Below are 25060 nucleotides of genomic sequence, written 5' to 3'. Positions count from 1 at the left end.
CATGGGTAATGAGGAACAAACCTGGGTCTTTTGCCTTCACAGGCAAATGCCTTAATCACTAAGCCATCTCTCCAGCCTAAGTCCCTCTAGTTTTTCTTTCTTTCTTTCTTTCTTTCTTTCTTTCTTTCTTTCTTTCTTTCTTTCTTTCTTTTTTTTTTTTTTTATGGTTTTTCGAGGTATGGTCTCACTCTGGTCCGGCTGACGTGAAATTAACTCTGTAGTCTCAGGGTGGCCTTGAACTCATGGTGATCCTCCTACCTTTGCCTCCCAAGTGCTGGAATTAAAGGCGTGCGCCACCATGCCCAGCTTCCCTCTAGTTTTAAATCAATCCCAAAGCTATTCAAACATCCCCATAGTCAAAGATTTTTTTTTTCTTTTAATTAAGAATGTACTTTGCATGGATACATCATGTGTTGGTACCATCTTTCCCATCCTCCCTGCCCCATTCTACTGAAGACTTTTAACTGAGCCGTGATATCATATATATATATATATATATATGATAAGCATTTCTTAGCTTATCAGAAAAAGAAAGATTGAAACAATATAAGATTTAAGACAAACAGGGCAAACATCAAATTCTGTAACTCCAAGTCTGGTAACTGTAGGAAGTGACAAGTCTGAATTTCCAATTCTATCTGGGCTCCTCAAAACCCTGAAAGAAACTCCATCTGAGCTGATAGCTCTTCTTAGCAACCATCCCATAGTCCTGGCACTTCCACTGTGTCTCCATTGCAACCCACAGTTCGTCCTCATGGCTCCACTGGGCCTCCCACACAGACACTACAGTAAACCTGCTTTACCTTGCCCATGGCCATTTCCATAAAACAAAGCCACATCGCAAACTCCATGGCCCTCTCTTTTCCATATTTGTTCTACTCCGTAGTATCAGGTGGGCTACGAATTTGTCATTGGTTGGGGGTCGGGGGAGGAATAAGGCCGACTTTGAAGAGCAGGACACTCCTTCAGAATTCAGGCACTTCCTTTGAAAAGTGTGAGCATTCTTTCGGCTGCCCTAACGCAGAACAGCTGGCCTAATCTCCATGGTGGTGATCTCTTAAACAACCGCAGCTGAACAGGCACTGTTACCTTTAGCCTGAGGCTTTCATTTCTTGCTGTGCCTTGTCCTTCTGCTCACACTAGTACGTTTTTACACAACACAACCCTGCACAAGTTCTCAGGACACACGGGGCAGACCACATCAAGCTTCTCACACAAACTGCATCTAGTCCAGTCCCAACAAAGCCCTTCCCTTCATCAGCCAAACCCCACTGTTCCTAGTTCTTACTGCATCCGCATCTTCAGCTGTGACCAGAAGCCATCAGGCTGTACTTAAAGCAAGGCATCTCATCTCTTAGACCAAGGTTTCAAATCCTTCTATATGTCTCTCACAGGTCAGTTCCAACAGCCACCCAGGAAAGCAATGACCCCACTGCTCTACCCATTTTATTGTTGCTTTACATTACTAGTATTGAGGGAGGAACATTGTTTACTCTGACTTACAGACTCAAGGGGAGGCTCCATGACGGCAGGGGAAAATGTGGCATGAGCAGAAGATGGACACAACTCCTGGCCAACATCAGGAGGACAATAGCAGCAAGCAGTGGCAAAGGGAAGCTGGCTATAACCTTCCCATGAGCCCACCCACACCAACACACCTCCAGGAAGTACCAATTCCCAAATGGCCATTAGCTGGGGATGAAGCATTTAGAACAAATAATTTATGTGGGATACCTGACTCAAATCATCATATACTTCAAGCACTGAATTGAGCTACAATCCACACCCATCTATGAATGGACTGGGAAGAGAGAGTAGACAGGAAGTCCTTCTGTGGCTCAGGTGCATAGGGCCTTTGAAAGTTGAGGGTGAAACAGAAACACAGAGGCAAACATCTCAGTGATCAAGAAATGAGATTGTTATTGTATTTGAGGCATCAAATAATTTTGGTGAGAGTTATTCTCACAGCTGAATACACATTAGCTAAATGCTGCTGTTCATACGTCTTAGAAATATTTGGTCAAATTTCTTCATAGAGATATAAAAAGCCAGTTGCAATGGTATTCCATTTATTCATTCAGGTAGCTGACTCTCTATCAGGAGATGAGCTACCCCTTCGCCTATCAGCTAGGACCCAGCTGAAACCACAGAGGAATTGGCGGAATGAGCCACAGTGCTGCTTCTCTGTGCACTTGACAACCTGGGCTGGGTGATGGTGACGGACACTGAGACAATCAGAATGTACCAGGGCAGAAATGCAGAAGCTACTGGGAGCTTATTACTACAGTGGATTTAAAACACACCCACCGTGGCTCAGGGAATTCTGCAGGGGAAGAGGGAGAAAGATTATAAGAGTCACGGGGTGAGAGGGAACATCCGGAGGAATTGCCCCTCCCTCACATCCACTGCTGTCCTCATAACTCATAACCCACAACCCCCTGGTGAGTGCCAGCAGTCCGCTGAGAAGGTTCTCAGTGGGATGGAGGAAAAGAGGAGGGGAATGGTAGGTAGTACCAACACATGATGTCAACACATACTAAGCTTCTACTTAGTAAAATAAAAGATTTTAGCGTGTAGAGTTTTATTCTACATGGATTTTTAAAAAAAGCTATTAGGTTTTCCAGTAACATTATGTACTTTGAGTCTCTACAAAAGTTTTATTGAATGCTTGTGCCAGATTTACAAAATTTATAACTGTGTTTAGCTTTTTAGTGTATTATATGCACTGGTAATTGCTGACCTACAAAAATGCTATGGATCCTGTATATCAGTCTTGGATCTTAGAATAACAATGGGTTCTCTAGTGAGTACAGTATTTTAAAGATGAAGACTCCTATATTCTAAGATAGGTAATTGCATCATCTGAAAATTTCCTTTTAATATCTTACATTCTTTCTTGTCCTAACAATTATAAGGTTAGGGTTATAGTGGGTACCCTTATCTCATCTTCCTGATTTAAGACAAAATACATGAAATTTTTACCTTGATGAATGACAGTATATTATGGAAAATGATATTTACTAAATTAAGAATATCAGTTGCTTACTACCTTTCTTAAAATTTTCATTCATAAATGAAGTTTGCATTTTATTTTTGTATTTTAGCAAATACTCTCCTATATCACTTATCATACTATTTAGTATGATCTGCTAATTGATATGTTATACAAAATTTCTCCTGTTTTCCAGCAAATACTGCAATTTGTTATGTTCAGCATTTTATACTTTATGCAACTGGATTGAATTTGCCAATATCTTCCTTGAAAATATAATAATAAATTATTGTGGATCATAACTTAAATTTTCATCTGTTGTCCTTGTCTAATTTTAATGTTAACATTATTCCAGCTTCTATTCTGGGTAGTAGTTGTTGTTTTTCAATTCTCCAGTGCAGTTTGTAACACATGGGATGATTTGATATGAAAACCCTGGCATACTTGCTGATGAAACCTGAGAAGTTTGATGTCTTTGACATGAGAATGTACTGTATGCTAATTATTGTTAATTATCAAAGATTTAACTATTAATGATGCTTGGTTGATTTATTATTTCTATTTAAGCTTAATGCAATTGTAATAATTTTCATGAAAAAATATCCATTGTATTTAAGATTTAAAATTTAATAGCCATAAGATGTTAGTAATTAGGATCTCTGTAACTACAAATGCTATAAAAACATATGTATTTGTCTCTCACACTGCATGAAGTTCAACTTCCGATGAGTAAAAGCCATCATTGTAAAGTCCAAATCCCTGAAATGCTTACAGGAAAAAGTAAGGTATGGAAGAAAGTTCTTAATGGGACCCTGGTGGCCCAAGAAATAATGCAAAAAAAAAAAAAAATTAATGGAAACTCATGAAACCAAAAGCTTCATATATATGATTAAGTATACATTGAGTATAATATTTTTAGAGATAAAGCCTCCTGTATTCTAAGATAGGGTATTTGCTTTTCTGCAGCTCCCCTGTGCTCCTTGGTTGAGATAGATCACTAGTGTGAGCAGAGTGGCTGAGAATACCTACTCTGGAGTGGGGTTAGTGATCACATGTATCACTTCTGGGGAGCAACATTAAGCACTGAGCCATCTCTCCAGACCTGATGTTTTCTGGTTTTAATGACTTGTTTTTTTAATAAAAATGTTAATTTTATTTGCAAGCAGAGCGACAGAGAGAGAACGGGCACACCAGGGCCTCCAGCCACTGCAAACAAACTCCCCATGCACGCACCATTTTGTGCATCTGGTTTTACATGGGCACTGGGTCGTTGGGCTTTTCAGGCAAGTACTTTAATCACTGAGTTATCTCTCTAGCCCCTTTTGTTTTTATTTTTAACAAATACAAATAAAGAAGCCACTGTGAGGATGGGTGGGAAGGGAGGCTGCAGAATGGTGTCTTTTGGATTCAAGTCTGCTACCCTCAATGGACTCACAGCAGATGTGGTTTCCTGTGCATGAAGGGGTCTCATCACAGCAGAGGGAAGGGTCCATGAGATCCTACACCTCTGGAGTAAACAATGGAAGCTGATGATTGTGTGAGAGGGGGCATCATGTCCTTCAGAGGTGTAGCTTCTGGAGGACTGTCCACTTGGCAATTAACAACCTCCTATTCATGGCTATACAAGTGGTCCTGATTTAAATAGGTAGGTCAAAAAATAGTCAGAGCTTGGGAGTAGGATGAGAGTCTAAAGAGAAGACTTTGAGTATTGTTCTTAGTGAATACAGTAAAGTTGATATCATTGTTAGGCTCGTCCATGTTCTACCCTCTCCCCCTGCCCCTCCTTGTTGAGGTACATGGGTCATGGATTGTGGAGTTAGTCCACAGTTATGGGTAGGAGAAATGTCTCTGCATATAATGACCCAACATGTGGCTCTAACATGCTTTCTTCCCCCTCTCCTGCAAAATTTCCCTGTGCCATGTTGAGTTCATTTTTGGTTTGCTTCAATAATGAGGTGTTGGGAGCCTCTGTTTCTCTGGATATCTGATTTGGTAGGAGTTGATTGTTCTGAAGAAAACTTTTGATTGATCTTTATCTTCTACATCATTTGAAGAGAGTCTCTCATTGATGTTCAATGTTAAGTTCACAAACTACCAAGAAGGTCTCCTGTCTCGGCTTCCTTTCCCCACTGAGATTATTGAAACCAGTTCTACCTTTTGGCTTCGATGTGGAGGCCGGGGATGTAAACTCAGGTATACAGAGTTAGATGGCAAGTACCTTATCCACTGAGCAATTTCCCCAACTCCTTTTTTATTTTGGAGTATGTCAGGGAATTATAACTAATTTTTATGAAATTTTAGCATTATTATCGATCTTCTTTTAACAAATACTATGAAGGTATTTTGATTCTCTGATGAATTTTAACTTGATCATTCTGGTTATTATATAGAAATGTGATTCGAACTAGTAACCTAATGTATGTAATGCAATGTAAATTCATGTCTACCAGTGATAGCTCATTATATTTTCCAGTGAATCATGTACACGTTGTATCTGGAATGGTCTTGAGATAGAAGTGAAAACTCTACTTGCACTGGGTTGAATTGGGTGTGTTTGTCACCCATGGCACTTTGTCCTATGCATGGGCTGTTTCACTGTGACAGCATCCCATGGAATTTACATAGAATTACCTGCAGAGAACAGCATTATTCTTCCATGGACATTGCACTGGTCACCAGTGAGCAGAACAGCAGCTTACTGGTTGGGTGGACCAGCCAGAGAGAAGCAGCAACTCAGAGTCAGCATATTCCACACTGAGAAATAAGCATGCACATGAGCGAATATGTATGTGGATGGGTGGTTTAGAAGGAGAACTTATGCACTTATTTCATTGAAACAGGATTGTGAAACACCAGAAAGAAAGGAGATGCCTTGGAGCATTGGAACACTGCATCCTTCCATAGACCCACTTGACTAATATTATGCCAATATGATTTGCTGAGCTTCTCTTTAAGCCTATGAATCATTAAATGAACTGTCCATAGTCATGAGGTGGGTCTGTCCTTACTGGAGACCCTCAAGATGTTCATGAGGTAGAAGCTCACACAGAAGTGTGTTGTAGAATCAAAGCTCAGGTAATGTATTCAGGAGTCATTCTATTGGGAGGCACATTAGGCACAGGGGGCATTGCCAGAGAAGGGACCTACATTGGGCTGTATACTGAGAGGAAAGATTGAGACACAGATGGAGAACAGGGAGGAGTGGCCATAGAAAGAGGGGAGGGAAACATAGCTCTAACCAGGCAAACAATGCAATGGCATCAGAGCAGAGTGTTCATTGAAAGAGAGACCAAGAGCACAAGCTGAGGAGTCCCATAGATTGTTCTTAATCCATGGAAAGCAGGTGGACACTTTCATGGAGATAGGGAATGCTACAGAGGAAGAGAAGTTGGCCAAGACTCATCTCCTCACCGCAGAGTCAAGCACAGCCCTACAGGGCATCTACTCTTCAACCTAATTCCGGTCCCCTTGGATTGTCTTTTGTGAAATCGTGTTGCTACCTTATGTCTCCCCAGCTAGCATATGCTCCACAGTTTGTACAAAGATCAATATGATGGAATTGGAAAAAAGATATACTGATGTATCTCAAGCCCAGAGAAAACAAAAATCTCGTGTTTTCTTTCTAATATTAATTCTAACTTTTAATGTTTGTACATGTGTAAACAAGGGAGTGTGAGACTGAAGGCTATGGCTCTATCTACACCCACAAAAGGGACAAAAAAGGTGATGACAAGGGGAAGGACAAAAGGAAACAGGAAAGTATAAAAACAGAAAGGAGGCTACGCTGGAGGAGAGCATAAGGGAAAGAAGAAGGGAGAGAGGGGCTGAGAGACGGATTAGTGGTTAAAGTATTTGTCTGAAAAGCCAAAGGTCCCACATTTGATTCTCCAGGACCCATGTAAGCCAGCTGCACAAGGGGGTATTTGCATCTGGAGTTTGGTTGCAGCAGCTAGAAGCCCTGGCACACCCATTTTCTCTCTCTCTCTCTCAAATAAATAAAGAAAAATAAAATATTAAAAAAGAAAAAGGGAGAGAATGAAAACAAAAGTGTATATGAAAACACCATGATGAAACAACTAAATGTGAATAAATTACTTTTAAAAAATCTTATATTTATTTATTTGAGAAAGAGGGAGAGAGAGAGAGACAGAGAGAGAGAGAGAGAGAGAGAGAGAGAGAGAGAGAGAGAGAGAGGGAGAATGGGCATGCCAGAGCCTCCAGCCACTGCAAACAAACTCCAGATGCATGCACCACCTTGTACATCTGGCTAACTTGAGTCCTGGGGAATTGAACGTGGGTCCTTTGGCTTTGCAGGCAAATGTCTTAACTGCTAAGCCATCCCTCCAGCTCTGAGTAAGTTACTTTATAAAAGACTAAAATAATTTTCTTTTCAGAAGTGTGTGTGTGTGTGTATGTATGTAGTGCCTGCAAATGTATGTGTGTTTGTATGTGACCACTCATATGTGTGGACGCATGTAAAGCCAAAAGACAACCTTGGGTGTCATCATCAAGAACACTCTCCACCTTCTTTGAGACAGGGTCTCTCTCATTGCCCTTGTGTGTATCAACTAGACTGTACTAGCTGGTCAGCCAGCCCCAGTGCTCTTCCTCTTTCCCTTCCACCTCAACAGTGGGATTACAGGCATGAACGGCCACAACTAGCGTTTATGTGGGAACTGGTATCAAACTCAGGTCCTCATGCTTATGAGGCAAGCACTTTATTGATTAAGCCATCTCCTCAGGCCCAATTCTTATACATAGGTTTCCAAGGGGAATGGCTGATTCTTTTTCTTCTTACAAAGTTAAATTCAGACCACAATTATTTTGTATAAATTTTTTTTTAAATTTTTTTGTTTACTTTATTTGAGAGCAATGACACACAGAGAGAAAGAGACAGATAGAGAGATACAGAGAGAATGGGCGCACCAGGGCCTCCAGCTGCTACAAACGAACTCCAGACATGTGCACCCCCTTGTGCATCTGGCTAACGTGGGTTCTGGGGAATCAAGCCTTGAACTGGGGTCCTTAGGCTTCACAGGCAAGTGCTTAACCACTAAGCCATCTCTCCAGCCCATAAATTTTTTTGTTGTTTATTTTTATTTATTTATTTGAGAGCAACAGATAGAGAAAGAGGCAGATAGATAATGAGTGCACCAGGGCCTCCAGCCACTGCAAACAAAGTCCAGATGTGTGCACCCCCTTGTGCATCTGGCTTATGTAGGATGTGGGAATCGAGCCTTGAACCAGGGTCCTTAGGCTTCACAGGCAAATGCTTAACCACTAAGCCATCTCTCCAGCCCATAAGTGTTTTTTTTTTGTTGTTGTTGTTTATTTTTGTTTATTTACTTGAAAGCACAGATAGAGAAAGAGGCAGATAGATAGAGAATGGGTGCACCAGGGCCTCCAGCCACTGCAAACAAACTCCAGATGTGTGCACCCCCTTGTGCATCTGGCTTATGTAGGACCTGGGAATTGAGCCTCAAATTAAGGTCCTTAGGCTTCACAGGCAAGCATTTAACCACTAAGCAATCTCTCCAGCCCCAGACCACAATTCTTAAACCACAGGAATAGGTCACTTCTGTTTATCAGTGTGCATTGGAAATTATATTGTTATAAAGAAAGCTACATACTTCACATTCAAATTGAACTCATGGTATCTAAGAATGAAAGAGGGCTGGAGAGTTGGCTTGGTGGATAAGGCGCCTGCTTGTGAAGCCTAAGGACCTAGGTTCAACTCCCAGATCCCTCATAAGCCAGATGCACATTGTGATGCATACGTCTGGAGTTTTCTTGCAATGGCTAGAGGCCATGAAATGCCCATTCTCTCTCAATCTCTCTCATAACTAAATAAATAATAAAATAAGGATCCTCTAAAGAGTGAAAAATCTTGGAATGCATGTGCATTTCTGAAGTTCTTATTTTCCGAGAGTCAAAGGGAGAGACAGATAAACTATTCTGTAAATGTTCCATGGTCTTTGTAAACAGTCTCCAACTCAGAAAAGTTCCAATCCAAAATGCCGTCAAATTATTGTGTCATCAAAGTACATATAACTTCAATGTGACCCAAGCTTCCAAATCAATTTTGAAGATTCTAACTTTTTCACTATGAATTTGTTGTTTATTTCCATCTCATTCCTTCATACACATTTTGACAACACAATGTGACATCTGTATGCTTTAAAAAACATTTTAATTAAAGCCTTTATTTGTTCATACTACAAGTTACAAAAAGCTTTAGAATAGCACACTGATTTTTAAAATAATGTTGGCAAAGATATTTGACAGTCATTCATAAAACTATCTCAAGTTCATGGTAGGAAAAAAAATTCTGAATACTAAAACTCTAAATCCCACAAGACAAAACAAGAACAACATGCACTTACTTTTGGAAAACTTGAAGCAAGGAATCTAGAACACAGTTTATCCGCTGGCAGTATTTAGAAGGAAATAATTCAGACTATCTCCTGGTCTCTAACACCTCTGAATTTACTTTCACTTTTTGACTTCTGTGAACATGTTCCCTGAAGGCAGCTGTCTGCAGTGACTTTACGATCTCAGCTCTGCCCATCTTGCCAAATAACACAGTTCATGTGACTGCTTTTTAGTGATGCCCAGCCAGTCCCTGCAGAGTGCTGCCATTTACACTGGTTGCCCAGTAGGTCTGTGGCATAAAGTGCACTCCCACAGGGAAAATTCAATATTCTAAGCTTTAAATATTCCTAAGCTTTGTCTTTAACTAGAAGAAGGTAAGGCAGAGAAAAGTTCAGAGTAAAGCTCTTCTCTCCACCCCAAACTCCAGATTGTTTACTCAGCATCTTCACTGACATGACTTGCATTTTCATTCCTGTTTTCCATTTTTTAAATTAATTTATTTGCGAGAGAAATAAGGGAAGAGAGAGAGAGAGAGAGAGAGAGAGAGAATGGGCCTCTAGTCACTGCAAACAAACTCCAGACACATGTGCCACCTTGCATCTAGCTTATGTGGATACATGGGAAAAGACCCTGGGTCCTTAGACTTCATAGGTCACGCATCTTAGCCGCTAAGCCATCTCTCCAGCTCTGCAGTTTCATTTTCATTCCATTCCACCTTTTGATTTCTCTTATTCTTTGCAACACTGGGCTTATTTAATTATCTTAATTGCCAAATGCCTGGAGAGGGTTATCTTTTGGTTGTTGATTTTTACTCTACTTCTATGACAGTCAGAAACTATCTGCACGTCAAATTGCTTGTTGTATGATGCGTGATAAGGTCTGCCTCAGTAGAGACTTCAAATGCTCTTGAAACGATGCAGTCTTGTTGTCACTTAATTAACCAAACAATGAAATACGTTAATATTCAGCATTGCCTGTAATGAGGGCTGTGGTGATTTTATAGCCCAAGGTTAATGAATTTCTCAGGTTGATCTGTTACCAAATTTACCGATAGAAGAGCATATAATCAGTTATACTTTTGTTTCAAAAAATTTGGCAGAGAGAATAAATGAATGAACAAATTACCTGCCCTGTAATTCTAAGTAAGCACAAAGCTATATTTGTTGATCCACATGTAAAGTATTATATTACCGCTACACACTAATATTACATATAAGGTATTACATTACCTTCTCACACTAATATTACACATAAAGTATTACATTGCTGCCACACACTAACAGTACATATAAAGTATTACATTGCTACCACACACTAATGTTACATATAAAGTATTACATTGCTGCCACACACTGATATTACATATAAACTATTACATTACCTTCACACACTATTGCATACACGTTCATTACCTTCACATACCAATATTACATATAAGATCCTTTAATGCTGCCTTAGAGACAGTGGCCTTAGGGAGGCCCATATCCTCTAGGTCAAAAGTCTAACTATAAAAGGAAGAATTTATTTATTGTTAAGTGTTTATTTATTTGCAATGGGGGGGGTGTAGAAAATGGGCTCACCAGAGCATAATGTCACTGCTAACAAACTCCAGATACACGCACCATTTTGTGCATACAGCTTTATATGGGTACTGGGGAACTGAACCTACGTTGTTAGACTCTATAGGCAAGTGCCTTCCTTAACTGCTGAGCAATCTCCTCAGCCAGGAAGAAGTTATTTTAAAAGTTCACAAAGTAGTCTGAAAAAAATTACACAGGATACAAATTGTAAATGCAAAACTATCTCAAATGCAAAAGATAAAGCAATAGATATGTAGGAACTGCTTGTCATAATGTCCAATATAACAGAGCATTTGCTAGTGTTTGAGGAAAGAAAATATTTCTAGGCAAATGATAGATAGCTTGGGATATGGAACTTCAAGGGAAAAAAGGACGCTTACAGGGCTGGAGGGATGACTTAGCAGTTAAGGTGCTTGACTGCAAAGCCAAAGGACCCAGGTTTGATTCCCCAGTATCCACATAAAAAAGCCAGATGCACAAAGTGGCACATGCATCTGGAGTTTATTTGTGGTCTCCAGAGGCCCTGTAGCACCCATTCTCTCTGTCTCCTCTCTATCTCTCCCTGCTTGCAAATAAATAAATAAAAATAAATTTTAAAAAAAAGGACACTTAGCAGTCTCTTGCTCCAGACAGCATTCCCCCTGCCCCATCTCTTGTACCCTCAGCTGAAGGAGGAGGAAGGAGGAACAGGGAAGCAGAAAAAGGCTATGAAGAAAGACATCAGCAACTTCCAAGGGAGCCTGGTAGACCTCTTTCATGATGCCACTGCCCTTTGCCCTAAGGGGATTGAACAGCCTCCTGATTGGTCAAAGTCACCTGGGGAAAGGCAGTAAGAACATCAACAGGATCTCAGCCTATAGAAAACACACTAATGGTCTCTGGCCAAGCCAGAGCACAGTGGTGACCCAAGATGAATGACAGCAGTGACCATGTGACGCAGAATGCTGGCGTGCTCAACCTCACCAGAGTGTGCATAACAGTGCCACTGCCACAGATGGCTTGCAACAGGGGTCAGAAGGGTGTCAAGAGCCTCGAGGTCCAAATCTCTTCCTTAGGATAAGCGACAGGCAAATAAAAAAAGTCACTGAGCAGAGACAATAGTGTACGCAGACAGCTGGGATTAGCAGAGCTCCTAGTCTAAGGCAGCAGGGAAAGTAAGCACAAAGGCTCTGGAGTTCTGGTGGCCTTGATGTAGGATGCTTGGCTGTAGAGTGCCCCTGACTGAGGAGCCATTTCTTCTTTTTTTATTGATAATTTTCATACATGCACATCATGTTTTTTGTTGTTGTTGTTTGTTTTGTTTTGTTTTGTTTTGTTTTCAAGGTAGGGTCTCACTCTAGTCCAGGCTGACCTGGAACTCACTTTGTAGTCTCAGGACAGCCTTGAACTCACAGTGATCCTCCTACCTCTGCCTCCCAAGTGCTGGGATTAAAGGCGTGCGCCACCACACCCAGCCGTCACGTATTTTGATCAGAATCCCTCCTCATTATCTTTTGCTTCTCCCTTCCCACTCCTTTCTTCTTGAGTCCCTCTTCTATTTTGATATCATTTTTTAGCTCTCATCCATCATCTATGATGCAATATTTATGGGCTCAATATCATGCAGGGTTTTGCAGGTAAAGACAGCCCCTGTGAGGTCATGACTATAACCACCACTTCATGTCCAAAGACAGTGTTCCAAAGTCCTGTTCCCCACTCTCTGGCTCTTGCCTTCTTTCTGTCCCCCAGTTCCGCAATGTTGCATGAACCCTGGTGGGGGTGATATAGATGTCTCATTTAGTGCTGAACATTCAATAGTCACTTCTCGGTACTTTAATGAATTTTGAGTCTACTCAATGCAGATATGCTTCTTTAAAATTTTTTAAAGTATTTATTTATTTGCAAGGAGAGAGAGGTAGAGAGAGAGAGAATGGGTGAGCCAGGTCTGTAGCCACTATCATCGAACTCCAGATGCGTGCATCACTTTGTGCATCTGGTTTTACATAGGCACTGGGGACTTGAACTAGGGTTGTCAGGCATTGCAGGAAAGGGCCTTAACTGCTGAGCCATCTCTTCAGCCTTAGACCTGTCTCTTAATACATGCTATAGACTAGTGAAATGACACACATGTTCAGGCAAATGAATAGTAAATGTCATGTAATTGGTATGTGTGCCATTATAGCATTAAAGAATGTGACTTCCTTTGATGGATGCAGAACTGAGTTTTGTCTTTTCCTCACATGCACATTCCATGTGGCAACCCATCCTCAGAAATGCATGCATGCATGCATGTGTATACACATACATACATATGCAGAGTATATGCCTGTTGGCTTTATGATCTTAGGTTCAGTTTGAAACACTAACACTTTATCAATTTTTATCACAATTCAATGCATCATATAGATAATCTCAATTTTGAAATCAGTTATCTCCTTCCTAGAATCCCTTTCTTTTTTTCTTATTTCTCTCCCTCCCTCTTTCTCTTTCACAGGGTCTCATGTAGCTCAGGTTAGCCTCAAACATGCTATGTAACTGAAGATGACCTTGAATTTCTGATTTTCCTGTTTTCAACTCCTGTGTGCTTATAATACTGGGTACCCCTCCATACCTGGTTTATGAAGTGCTGACCATTGAATCTATGGCTTTGCACATGCTAAGCCAAGCACTCCACCACCTGAGCTACAACTTAATGTCACAGAGTCCTGTGTGGAAATTCTCTTTCTCACCTATCTTTAGTTTGTAGAAAATGTGGGCTAAGTGTTATTCATTCACACATTTTCTGCTATCAACTTTTGGATGCTCAGGAGAACACCTGAGCGATTTGAGAGGGCTGGTACCTGGATTTTTAGATCACAACCTCAAGCTTGTGCACACCTTCAGGAAACATCTTCCTGGGCTTTTCTCTGGATGAATACAAGTCTGGTACAGTAAGTTAAAAGAAGTAGAGACAAAAGAAAACTAGTCAGCATAATGTTCAGGGTGAGTGTAAGGAAAGAGAGTAGAACCAATTTAAATGGCATTTTGAACCTTAATTTTGGCACTTATTACCTTATTTTTAAAGCTGCATGCTTGACCTTGAGCATTACTACCCTAAACCCCCCAAAAGAATGCAATCTTCTGTTAGCACCCTGCAGTTTCCCAAAAGTTCAGTTATCATGAAAATCTAGTCATGATCTTTACAGAGCCATTGATATCTCCTTTTATTCCATTTGTACAAGTCTAAGTATAGATTGGTATGATTGATTCTTTGATTAGAAGACTGAAAATATTCATGAATTTAACATCAAATTCTATTCAGAAATCATTAATAATCACAGTTTGGGAATTAATGCCTCCTGGAAGCAGTGTATTTTGGGGGACAGGCTTATGGGTATCATAGCTACTGTCCCCCTGCTAGTGTTTGGCACACTCTGTTATTGCTACTTTCCACCTGATGTTGGCAAAGGGGTGCTGTTCACCTTATACTCATGTCATCTTTTCCCCCTGCCATCATGGAGCTTCCCCTTGAGTCTGTAAGCCAAAATAAATCCTTTCCCCCAAGCTGCTCTTGGTCAGGTGATTTCTGTCAGCAATGCGAACCTGGCTGCAACACCCCTCCACCTTACAAAGGCTGACTGCTGCTTTCACACCTCACAACCTGCAAACCTGGGGTGATGCTGGCAGTCTGCCTGAGGAGGGCCCTCAGGGGATGGGGCAGGGAGGAGGGAAATGATGCTGCTGACATATGATGTATCCATACAACTTTCTACTTAACTAAAGAAAGAAGTAGTAAAAAATGGCAAACTTTAGTAGTTTATGGAATTTCTTCTCCCTCTCAGCTTCATTCTAAGACAGTGTAACAACCTTTCTCTTTGATAGAAGATTTTGCTCTGCTTGGAGATAAACAAATAGGAGGAAACAAGGTAAGAGAAAAGTACATGAGCATAGGGAGCAGAGAATATTTAGATTGCTCAAAATATATCTTTAGTTCTGATGTGACTTTGAAATTGTTATTTTATTATATATTTATTTATGTGGGAGAAAGAGATAGTGAGAGAAAGAGGCAGATAGAGAGAGAGAGACAGAGAGAATGGGTGTGCCCATTTATCTTATGCTCTTACTTTCAGGACAGCTCTTCCCACTTTGTCTCGGGCCTGTGCCACAGGATCACTGGAGTGTGAGGGGGCTCAAAACACAGAACCCATAATGTTCCCTCCAGTCCAGAAACAGGATGCGTTTGTGACTGCCCTATGAAGCGATCGCACAGCCTGAGCAGTTCCTCCCTAACAGCTCCATGTGTTGAGCGAAAGGAATAATTTCCTCCTACTTTCGGTGTCTTTATGGTCATGTACTCATGGAACTAAAGGATGCAAGAAGCAGAAGTTACAGAAAAATGCAGAAACAGATATGGGAGGGGTGGCAGGAGAAAAAGGCTGAATGTCAACAAATAAAAGAGGCTTTGAAAGCAAGCTAGGACCTCCAAAAAAGTAGCATCTAAACATCTGACTCAGAGTAAACCAATGGACCATCAACCAAACTAAGGACAGTCTGAGCCCTAGAAAGAACTCATTCATATTGTCCTGAGGAAACAACACCCGGTAGCTGGGTACAAGAGGCCTATGCTGACAAGGATGACTTCCTCAGTGAGAGGGGAGCATCCTTGGAACCTGCCTTGAGGGACAAAAATCCATCAATGCAAAAACTGTTTTTTTCTTATGAGACAGAGAGAAAGAGAGAGAGAGAGAGAGAGAGAGAGGGAAAGAATGGTCATGCCAAAGTTTTTTAAAAATATTTTTTGTTCATTTTTATTTATTTATTTGAGAGAGAGAGAGAGAGAGAGAGAGAGAGAAAGAGAAAGAGAGAGAGAGAGAATGGGCACGCCAGGGCTTCCAGCCACTGCAAACAAACTCCAGACGTGTGCGCCCCCTTGTGCATCTGGCTAACGTGGGTCCTGGGGAATCGAGCCTCGAACCGGGGTCCTTAGGCTTCACAGGCAAGCGCTTAACAGCTAAGCCATCTCTCCAGCCCCATGCCAAAGTTTGTGGTTGCTACAAACAAACGTTAGATGTGTTTGACCCCTTGTGTGCATGTGCAGCCTTGTGTGCTTGCGTCACTGTGCATCTGGTTGATGTGGGACCTGGAGATTGAAACATGAGTCCTCAGCCTTCACAGGCAAGTGCCTTAACCACTAAGCCATCTCTCCAGCCCCACCCAAAAACGTTTTTTGTTTTTAAATCTCAAATGGAATGAGGGGTAGTTGAATCTGGAGCCAAACATGGACTCAGGTTACTCCAAATACCACCTTCCAAAGTGCTAACAGTCTCATGTAGCTTTTTTAGTTACAGAACAAAAGAAGGTCAAAAGTCAAGATGCTTTCAAATGCACTTGCAGGAACAACAGTCAGATGAACTGCAGCGAAGCAGGGAAATGTCTGCTGTCGGTCCAGATGCTGTCTGATGATGTACTGAGCTTTTGAAATTTAGTTCACAAATATTTACTTGGTGTCACTGTCTTTTGCAAATATTTGACTTATTTTGATTATACAAGAGGTCACAGTTAAGAGATTGTCTGGGTCTCAGTAGAGACCTTGCACTTTTGGACTTTGGACAGTGTTGGAACCACACTGTTGTTAAAGATTGTACAAGGATGATTGATCAGAATTTTCATGGCTGTGGGGAAATGGAATGTCACAGAGCTGGACCCAAATTATCTTGGGCTATCTAAATGTCTATCCATTGCCCACATCTGTGTGTGACCTAACATTCTTGTGACTATCACATGGATCCATATGGAATTCATTACCAGACCACCAGCTTCCAGCAACTCAATCTCCAGGTCCTACCAGTTTAGGTTTTGGGTTATATTACTGAACCTGTCTGGATATTGACTTACATATATAAGAAAAAGAGAAGAGCTTAGTGTCTGGGGTCCTTTTATTAGGAAGGTGATAGACATGAGCAGTGGAGCTGGGGAAAAGGCATTCTGAAATATAGCCTAAGCCCTGGTCCTGGTTGTAAAGCTCTGGCCACAGCTTTCAAGATAAAGACCGGTATTAAAAATGACAAAATGTCTTTAACTGTTGGCCAGTCATTAGCTCACTCATGTGGCCCTTAACAGTCTCAAAAGGGAGGTAGATGTGAAATATCCAGTATACTACTGTTATTTTTTAGTAGCTATATCTCCTGACCATCAGAATGACCAGTTGTGTTTAAACGTCCTCAAGACTGCAGATAGACAGGGTATGTCAGAAACTATTGCAACAGAAAGTTACATGTGCATTAATTAAGAGCTTGCACTCTCAAAAGATCTAGGCTTCATCATAATATCATTTCCATTTGACAGCTCTTCTCCCTGACTTTGTGGGCTTTTGGGGATCACAAGCAGCATTCTAAAAGGGAAATTTGGATCCACTATGGTTTGGAAGTGAAAAACGTCACCTTACCTCATGACTATGTCCCTCATCTCATAAATATTCATCAGAACTCCTTATAATTCCACAAAGCATAATGTTTGGGACAGCCACTTCAGTGTCTCTTTGGAGTGCTTGCTTTGCTAAATAAACTACTTAAGCTGTGTCTCTTGACTGAATTCTTTCTATCAAAGAGATGGACATGAACCAAAGCAATCTCCTAGAACACATCTTCTATAAGTGTGCCATACATTAAGGCTTGGCAGGGCTCTGGAATTTACTTCTAAATATATATCTAGAAAAAAAGTCAGCCTGGACTCAAGTTTCTTGGGATTCCAACTCAGATAAGCACTTCATGTATATCTCAAAAGTGAATTAAATAGGCAAAATCAAGACTAAGACAAACAAAATATCAGCATTCATTATGTTATGTTAAAAGTAAGTAGGAGTTGCTATGCTTATATGCAACAGAATAGACCTTAAGGTAAAATTATATAGAACGGATAGATATAGGCAAAGAAAGACCCAGGGATCTTTCAAAAAAAATAGAATGATTATATATATATATATATATATATATACACATACACACATATATATGACTATATATAGTGTTATTTAGAGCACCCAGTTTACAAAACAGATACTACTTGACATAAGTGATGAGATAGACTGTTGATAGCAAGAGGAAGAGCAGAAATCATAAACACAATGAAGTTGGGGAAAAAAAAACACAACAGAATGAATAGTAGACCATCAAGGAAATCAGTGAAAATGAAAGTTCAGTTTATCGTATAATGTGAAAGCAGTATCTGCAGGGAGGTATGTAGCAGCAAGTACCTACTTCAAAACTACCTACTCACGTACATCAAGGTCTTATCAAAACAAAACCCACCAGATGTTAAATTATTAGAGAATCATGAGTAATAAAGATCAGAAAGGAATGAAATAAGATGAAAATAACCAATTAAGCAATGAGGTGTTGTTTGGAAGATAAAGTTAACAAGAAGCAGATAAGCTAATTGAAAGATAGAGAAGACCCATATGAATGACATTAGAATTGAAGCAGCAGACATCAGAACAGTACCACTAACACCACAGAGCATTAGGGGATATTTTGAATTAGTAAGCTGGAAAATCTGGAAGAAATAGACAAATGGTTAGGCACCTATGACCTACCACAATTGAACCAAGAGGATATAAATACCTTATATATATTAATAATAAGATTGAAGTGGCAATAAAATCTTCTAAGAAAGGATAGGTGTAGTGGTTAGGGTCAGATGTCTCCTATAAAATACTGTGTACTGAATTATTAGTCCCCATTTGGTGTAATTTGGGATATGGAGCCTTGCTGGAGGAGGTGTGTTTCTGGGGATAGGTTTTGGGATATTTTTATAGAGAGCTCTCCTTTGCCAGAGCTTGGCTCACTTTCTTGTTGCAATTTGACATTTGCTCTGACAGAGGTGATGTCCAGCCTCTGCTCATGCTGTGCTTTTCCCTGCCATCATGAAGCTTCCCCTTGAGAGTATAAGCCAAAATAAAAACTTTCCTTCCACCAGCTGTTTTTGGCTGGGTGTTTTGTCCCAGTAGCATGAAGGTAACTACAACAACATGGGATTAGATAGATTTACTGCTGGATTTTATCTGACTTTGTTTCTTTGTTGCTTTCCTCTTCCTTCTCTCTGTTTACCTTTCATTTTTTTGTTTTGTTTGTTTTTGAGCTGGGGTCTCACTATAAACTCCTAAAATGTCCTAGAATTTACTCTGTAACTCAGGCTGTCCACAAACTCATGGCAATTCCCTTGCTTCACTCTCCCGCATGCTGTGAATACAGGTATTATCAATCATGCCTGGCCAAATCAGAATTTTTAAGAACTGGTGCAAAGTTCCTCAAATTATTACATAAAATAGAAAAACAAGGAAAACTTCCAGACACTTTCTATAAGAGCTAGTATTATATTGATCCTTAAACTTAGAACAAAATTGAGTAACATAAAACAGATAGCTGCACACCCTTATTTATTGTGGCATTAATCACAATAGATGTGGGAATCAACCAGGGAATGGATAAAGACAATTTGTTATATATATCATATATATGATACATATATGTGTATATAAAGAAAGAAATCTTATTGTTTGTAGGAAAATAAATGAATCTAGAGGACATTGTGCAGAGCAAAATATACCAGACAAAGAAAGCCAAGTATTGTAATTTTTCTCTCTTATATGGTAACGAACATAAAATATACAAAATATCTGAAGGTAGCAGATGGACATTAAGGACTGGAATGAGGCTGAAGGGAGAGAAAGGATGATGAGAGAGGACAAAGAACAGGGAAGGGTGTAACCCATGCACAATGCACACATGTATTGAAATGTCACAGTAAAGCCATTAACTTGTATGATTAATATGTATTCATAACTATAATGACCAAGGCATTCCAAGGCTCAGGGAACATTGAGGAAGCAGGGGTAGAAATAAATGTAAGAACCACAGTGTGGGAAGGTACCCACTGAGGCACTATCTGCCACACAGAGACTGACTGGTGCATTCATGACCTCAGAGTGAATACTGATAACTCCACCGAGGAGGGCCCTCAGTGGAATGGGGTGAGGGAGAGGGAACGTAGCAGTATAACCCAGTGGGAATATGGCCAGTATGTAACATGTTTATATAATAAAGATCTCAAAAATATGCCAAAAATTGTAATGACCAAAAAGACTTTAAGAAGAGAATGAGTTAGCTCAATGGTTCTCTTTTTCTGGGCATGAATCCTATTCACAAGAGCACTGCCTCATGATCCAATTACTTCTTGATATCTCTATCTTTGAATACTTCATTGACTTATAATGGATAGGTAGCAATAAAGACTTTTTTTTTTTTTTGCGGTAGGTTCTCACTCTAGCTCAGGCTGACCTGGAGTTCACTATGTAGTCTCAGGGTGGCCTTGAACTCAGGGCGATCCTCCTACCTCTGCCTCCTGAGTGCTGGGATTAAAGGCGTGCACCACCACGCCTGGCCCAAATTTTATTTTTTTAATAAACCACTTCTGTTGGGGAGCATGCACCCATAGGCAAAAGCACAGAATATCTGTAGACTTTAAGGGTCTTCCTGTGGGAGGAGTTTCCACTTCACTGACTGATCCAGTTCCTCTTCAAACCCATCCAACTCTTGCTCCTTGGAGAGCTCCAGGAAAACCTGGGAGTGAAGAAAGAAAGTGTGTGTGTGTGAGAAAGAGAGAGAGAGAACCTCATACAACTTTGGGTTAATTCAAAGACTATGCATTTAATAGCTGGGAAATAAAGTGACCAAAATTGACCTACTTGCTCCAGGGTGGACTGCGAGAGGCTGTACTCCTCCAAGTTGAAGTTCTGTTTAACTGCATAGAAATGGATAGACATCAGGGCTTTATGCTATTTTGAAATCTGGTCGTTTTGTTAAATCATCCCAGGGTACAGCATAGCAACAAATGCAAATCCTCCATGAAGTGACCAAACAAGCATTCCTGTTCCAAGGAAGCTATGCCTGAAGGGCTAATGCATAATATTCAAACTTAAACTTAAGTCTACTGGTGGATATTGGGTTATTTATCTTTATACAGGGAATTTGTTTCTTATTATAGCCTAACCCAATCAAATAATGTGTATGTTAAGGCCATATCTCTTATATATGATATATAAAGTAACTAAGTATCTCTGATCCACAATAATGTAACATTCCAGGTATAATGAGGTTTATATTGCTTTGTACTCTTATATGTGCAAAGAAATAAGATGAAAAAAATTAAAAATAGCCTTGCCATGCTCACGTTCATACAGATGCACTTTCCCTCCTTGGTTTTCAACTGGAATTCAAATGAACTTTTTTTAAAAAATTTTTATTTATTTATTTGAGAGTGACAGGCACAGAGAGAAGGACAGGTAGAGGGAGAGAGAGAGAATGGGCGCGCCAGGGCTTCCAGCCTCTGCAAACGAACTCCAGACGCGTGCGCCCCCTTGTGCATCTGGCTAACGTGGGACCTGGGGAACCGAGCCTCGAACCGGGGTCCTTAGGCTTCACAGGCAAGCGTTTAACCGCTAAGCCATCTCTCCAGCCCTCAAATGAACTTTTAACGGGGAGGATTAGCATGCGCTACTCTGATCCATCATGACATTTATCATCACTGGATTCGTTTTGAGCTTTAGAGTGGTCTGCTTCTCAGGGACTCCTCCCCACTGGCCTCTCTTACCTGTCTCCAGTTTGAAGAATGCTTGGGATAAGGGTCTCACGTCCTCCATGGGCAATTTATAGACCATCAGAGAGGCGTACCTGGGAGGAGAGGAGACCTGAGTTGATCTCTAGCTATGCATGTCCCCACTTCACGGCATTTCCCTTAGCTGTTTTCATAAATAAGAGTGTCACAGTTGGAACTGCCACAGTGAGCTCGTTAAACAGGTCAGTTCACTGGAAGGACTGCGGGATGCGGAATGTAGTTGTCAGTTTAGTACTTCAGGGTACTTGGAGGAAAACGGGTAGAGCCAGTCTACACCTTTTGAGACCTGCCTTTCTCACCAGCTCTCAAGGAGAAACTCAAGCTCTTTACACCACCTGAGAGCTCCTAAATACAGTAGCCATCTAGATGCATTTTGTACGGAGCCTGGCAGCCCCTCAAACGCATCATAACGTTTCACTGATAAAGCAAAAAGGCTTCAGAGGCCAAAGTGGTCTTCAAGAGATCAGCATGAAGTTTCCTTCAGAAGGGGTCAATGGCTATCAATTACTGCTCAGGAATATATTAATGTGTGTACTGTTTACAAATAAACTAAATTTGATTTTAAGGGATTTGTTTTATTTTTTTATGGGACAGCCAATTTCACCCACAAAACACATCCATGTAAGGCATTTTATATGAAATTAGGTTTCTTATAAACACAATAAAATAACTTTGCCATCAGTCAACTATGTCATATGTCCTCATTTGTTTCTGTAGAAAGCTTCTATTGATAGACATGTTCACACAATCCACTCGGCACATTCCGTATCCAAGCAATTCGCTGGGATCACCCTTTAAAGATCTGGATGACAACTGACACAAGCCCAGCACACCCACAGCATATGACCTGAGAATTCCAATCAGCACTCTCTTCTCTAGTCCACTTCTTGTGGTATCCCACAAATGCATTCGCCTTTTTGTGGAATAAACATGACACCCAATGTGTATAAACTCAAGCAGATCTCAAGAAGAAGAAGGGGGCATTTGCTACCAGACCAAAAACAGGAACTTTGCTTACCGTTCCTGCCGAGCAGCCTGGGGAAAAATTCTCAGGATCTCTGAGTGGAGGGCCTCCACCTGTGCAGGGGTCCTCACCTTCATCTCCAGTTGGTATTCTTTGCCAAATTTGCTCTTCAGGTGTTGGATAGAACCAATACATCTGGGGCAGGAGCGAGGAATTGTAAGTAGACAAGGAAAGTAGGGGAGACACGCACGGGAGAGCGCATTACCGGAGCCCTCCCGCTTGTACAAAGAGAACCAGCAGCTCCACCGCCTACTGTTGACTTGTTCAAGAGCAAAGTCTGGAGGCTACTGAGGTGGATCAGTGGGTGAAGTGCTTGGCACATGAGCATGAAGACCTGAGTTCACATCTCAAGAGCCCACATATAAGCCTGGAATGGTGGCGCGTGCCTGTAATCCCAGCACTGGGGAGCTGGGAAATTGGGGGATCCCTAATCTGGAGGGCTAGCTAGTCGAGCTGAATCAGTGAGATCTAGGGTCAGTGCAAGTCCTTGTCTCAAATATTAAGGTGAAGTTTATCTGAGAAAGACACCCAGCCTTGACCTCTAGCCTCCACATACACACATGCAAACATGTTTCTGTACATATGCACATACCATACACACATGCAAAAAAATTATTTTAAAGCAAAACCAGTGTTTCTTTGGTCATAAAACAATAACAACAACAACAACAAAAACATCAGGCGAGGGCTGACACCAAGCACCCCACCTCAGCCTTCCAGACACCATGATGGCCACACGATCACACACGGCCTCGGCTTCTGCCATGTAATGGGTGGTCAGTAGAGCTCCCCTCTTGGAATTTGCAAAGGTGGCCCGGATTGCCTGCCTAAATGGCCAAGAGAAGAGTTGCAATTAATTGAAGTCCTCTAAGTCATCTGGAAACAGAGAGGGAGTCCCACTTGGTGGAAGTGAGATACAACCCCTTCAGACAAAGCAAGAGGGAGGCAGAGAAGCTGAGTGTTCATGGTTCAATTTAGAGAACTTGGGGTGGTCATGGGGTAAAATACAAACTTAGTGGAGGGATACATGAAATGAAAAATTCTGAACTGAGAATTGGTTACAGGCAGCTAAGAAAATAAAAGAGAGATTAGGAGACGAAGTCACATGTGTCCTCAGGGCTGCAGAGCAGTACCCAGGGTGGTGTACACACGTGACAGAAACGGCAATCCCAAGCCTCACAGGGCAAGAGACCCCAGACGCTCCCGCTAGCTTCAGTTACTGTATTCACAACTTTTACATTACCGTCCTAACAGGACACCTCTCGCAGCTACAAGGCCAAATAAGCAATTCTAAGAATAATGTCTGATCTTAGAGATAGTGATGTTACCCATTTTCTGTTTAGCGAGAACTAGATTGTAAACCGTCTATGTACCCAATGTGAATGGTGCTTGCCACACTTAGAAGGTCTTAAGGGAAGGGTCTTGTTTAACAATATCAATACAGTTCTCTGAGTCCCTGCCAGGCGTCTGTGCATCCTCGATGGCAGCGAGCCCCTCACCACATCTGCTGCTGGCCCTCGGGGTCCATCCCGGTGGACGGCTCGTCCAGAAGCACCACTGACGGGTTCCCCAGGACGCTCAGCACGAAGCACAGCTGCAAGGACAGGGACATCCGTCAGGCCCCCGCCTGAGGGCTGCGCAGACCACACCGAGCCTGCCCGTACCTTTCTCTTCACCCCCTCTGATAGGGTCTTCACGGGAGCCTTCAGCTGGTCCTGCAGCTTCATCGCGTCCACCAACCTGAAGGAAAGACAGCCGAGCATCACGGTCTGCTCCACCGTGGGGAGAGCTGAGGGGAGGACCCGCTGAGCCCGGGCAAGCCGGGGGAGCCGGGCTGAGACAGGCAGTTCTAGAAATTCACAAGGACATTCTACCAGGCCAGTCTGACAACTGCCAGAATGCTCTAGAATGAGATTTTACTTCTTGAAAAAACTGTAAGAATTGGTGTCTAGATACTTCTGTAATTATTAAATATACTTAATTACTTTTGTCTTTCCATGCTCAAAATGAAAGCTAAGGGTTGGAGAAATGGCTCAGCCACTAACGGCCCTTGCTTGCACAGCCTGCCAGCGCAGGCTCATTTCCACAGTATCCATGTAGGGCTAGCTGCTGCACGAAGGGCACAGGTCTCTGGAGTTCACTTTCAGTGGAAGGCGGCCCTGGAATGGCCATATTCCTCTCTCTCTTCTCACAAATAAATAAATAAATATTTTTATAAAAAAAAACAAAAAACATTTGTCACTGGAGAGGGTAGGATCAAGACTGACCTAAATCTCCTACATCTTCCCTCCCTCCCTCTCCCCCTCTCCCCTCTATCTCTCTTCTCTCTAACTCTTGTATATTAGTTATCTTTTTCCTCAATTTCTTAGTGGACACTGACCTGTAACCCCCACTTCCAGCTTGGGCCTACAATCCACAATGAGCTTTTGATCAAAGAAACCTACAAGGTTTCCCAAAACAATA

General features: G+C 41.4%; 1 protein-coding gene across 2 annotated transcripts in view; it reads right to left on the bottom strand.

Moving 5' to 3' along the window:
- Window positions 1-19369: 19369 nt before the first annotated feature.
- LOC101595231 (ABC-type organic anion transporter ABCA8A) overlaps window positions 19370-25060 on the bottom strand; it is a 70412-nt gene continuing 64721 nt past the window's right edge. For both annotated transcript variants that reach the window (XM_045158156.1, XM_045158157.1), the window contains 7 exons: window positions 24262-24337; window positions 24097-24191; window positions 23305-23424; window positions 22592-22732; window positions 21550-21629; window positions 20645-20700; window positions 19370-20519 (listed from right to left, as the gene is read on the bottom strand). In XM_045158156.1, coding sequence (XP_045014091.1) covers window positions 20421-20519; window positions 20645-20700; window positions 21550-21629; window positions 22592-22732; window positions 23305-23424; window positions 24097-24191; window positions 24262-24337 — 667 coding nt within the window. In that variant the 3' untranslated portion in view covers window positions 19370-20420. The remainder of the gene's footprint in view (window positions 20520-20644; window positions 20701-21549; window positions 21630-22591; window positions 22733-23304; window positions 23425-24096; window positions 24192-24261; window positions 24338-25060) is intronic.

Source organism: Jaculus jaculus, chromosome 9 (genome assembly GCF_020740685.1).
Source record: "Jaculus jaculus isolate mJacJac1 chromosome 9, mJacJac1.mat.Y.cur, whole genome shotgun sequence".
NCBI classification, from domain to species: domain Eukaryota; kingdom Metazoa; phylum Chordata; class Mammalia; order Rodentia; family Dipodidae; genus Jaculus; species Jaculus jaculus.
This window is presented reverse-complemented; position numbering and strand designations above follow the sequence as displayed.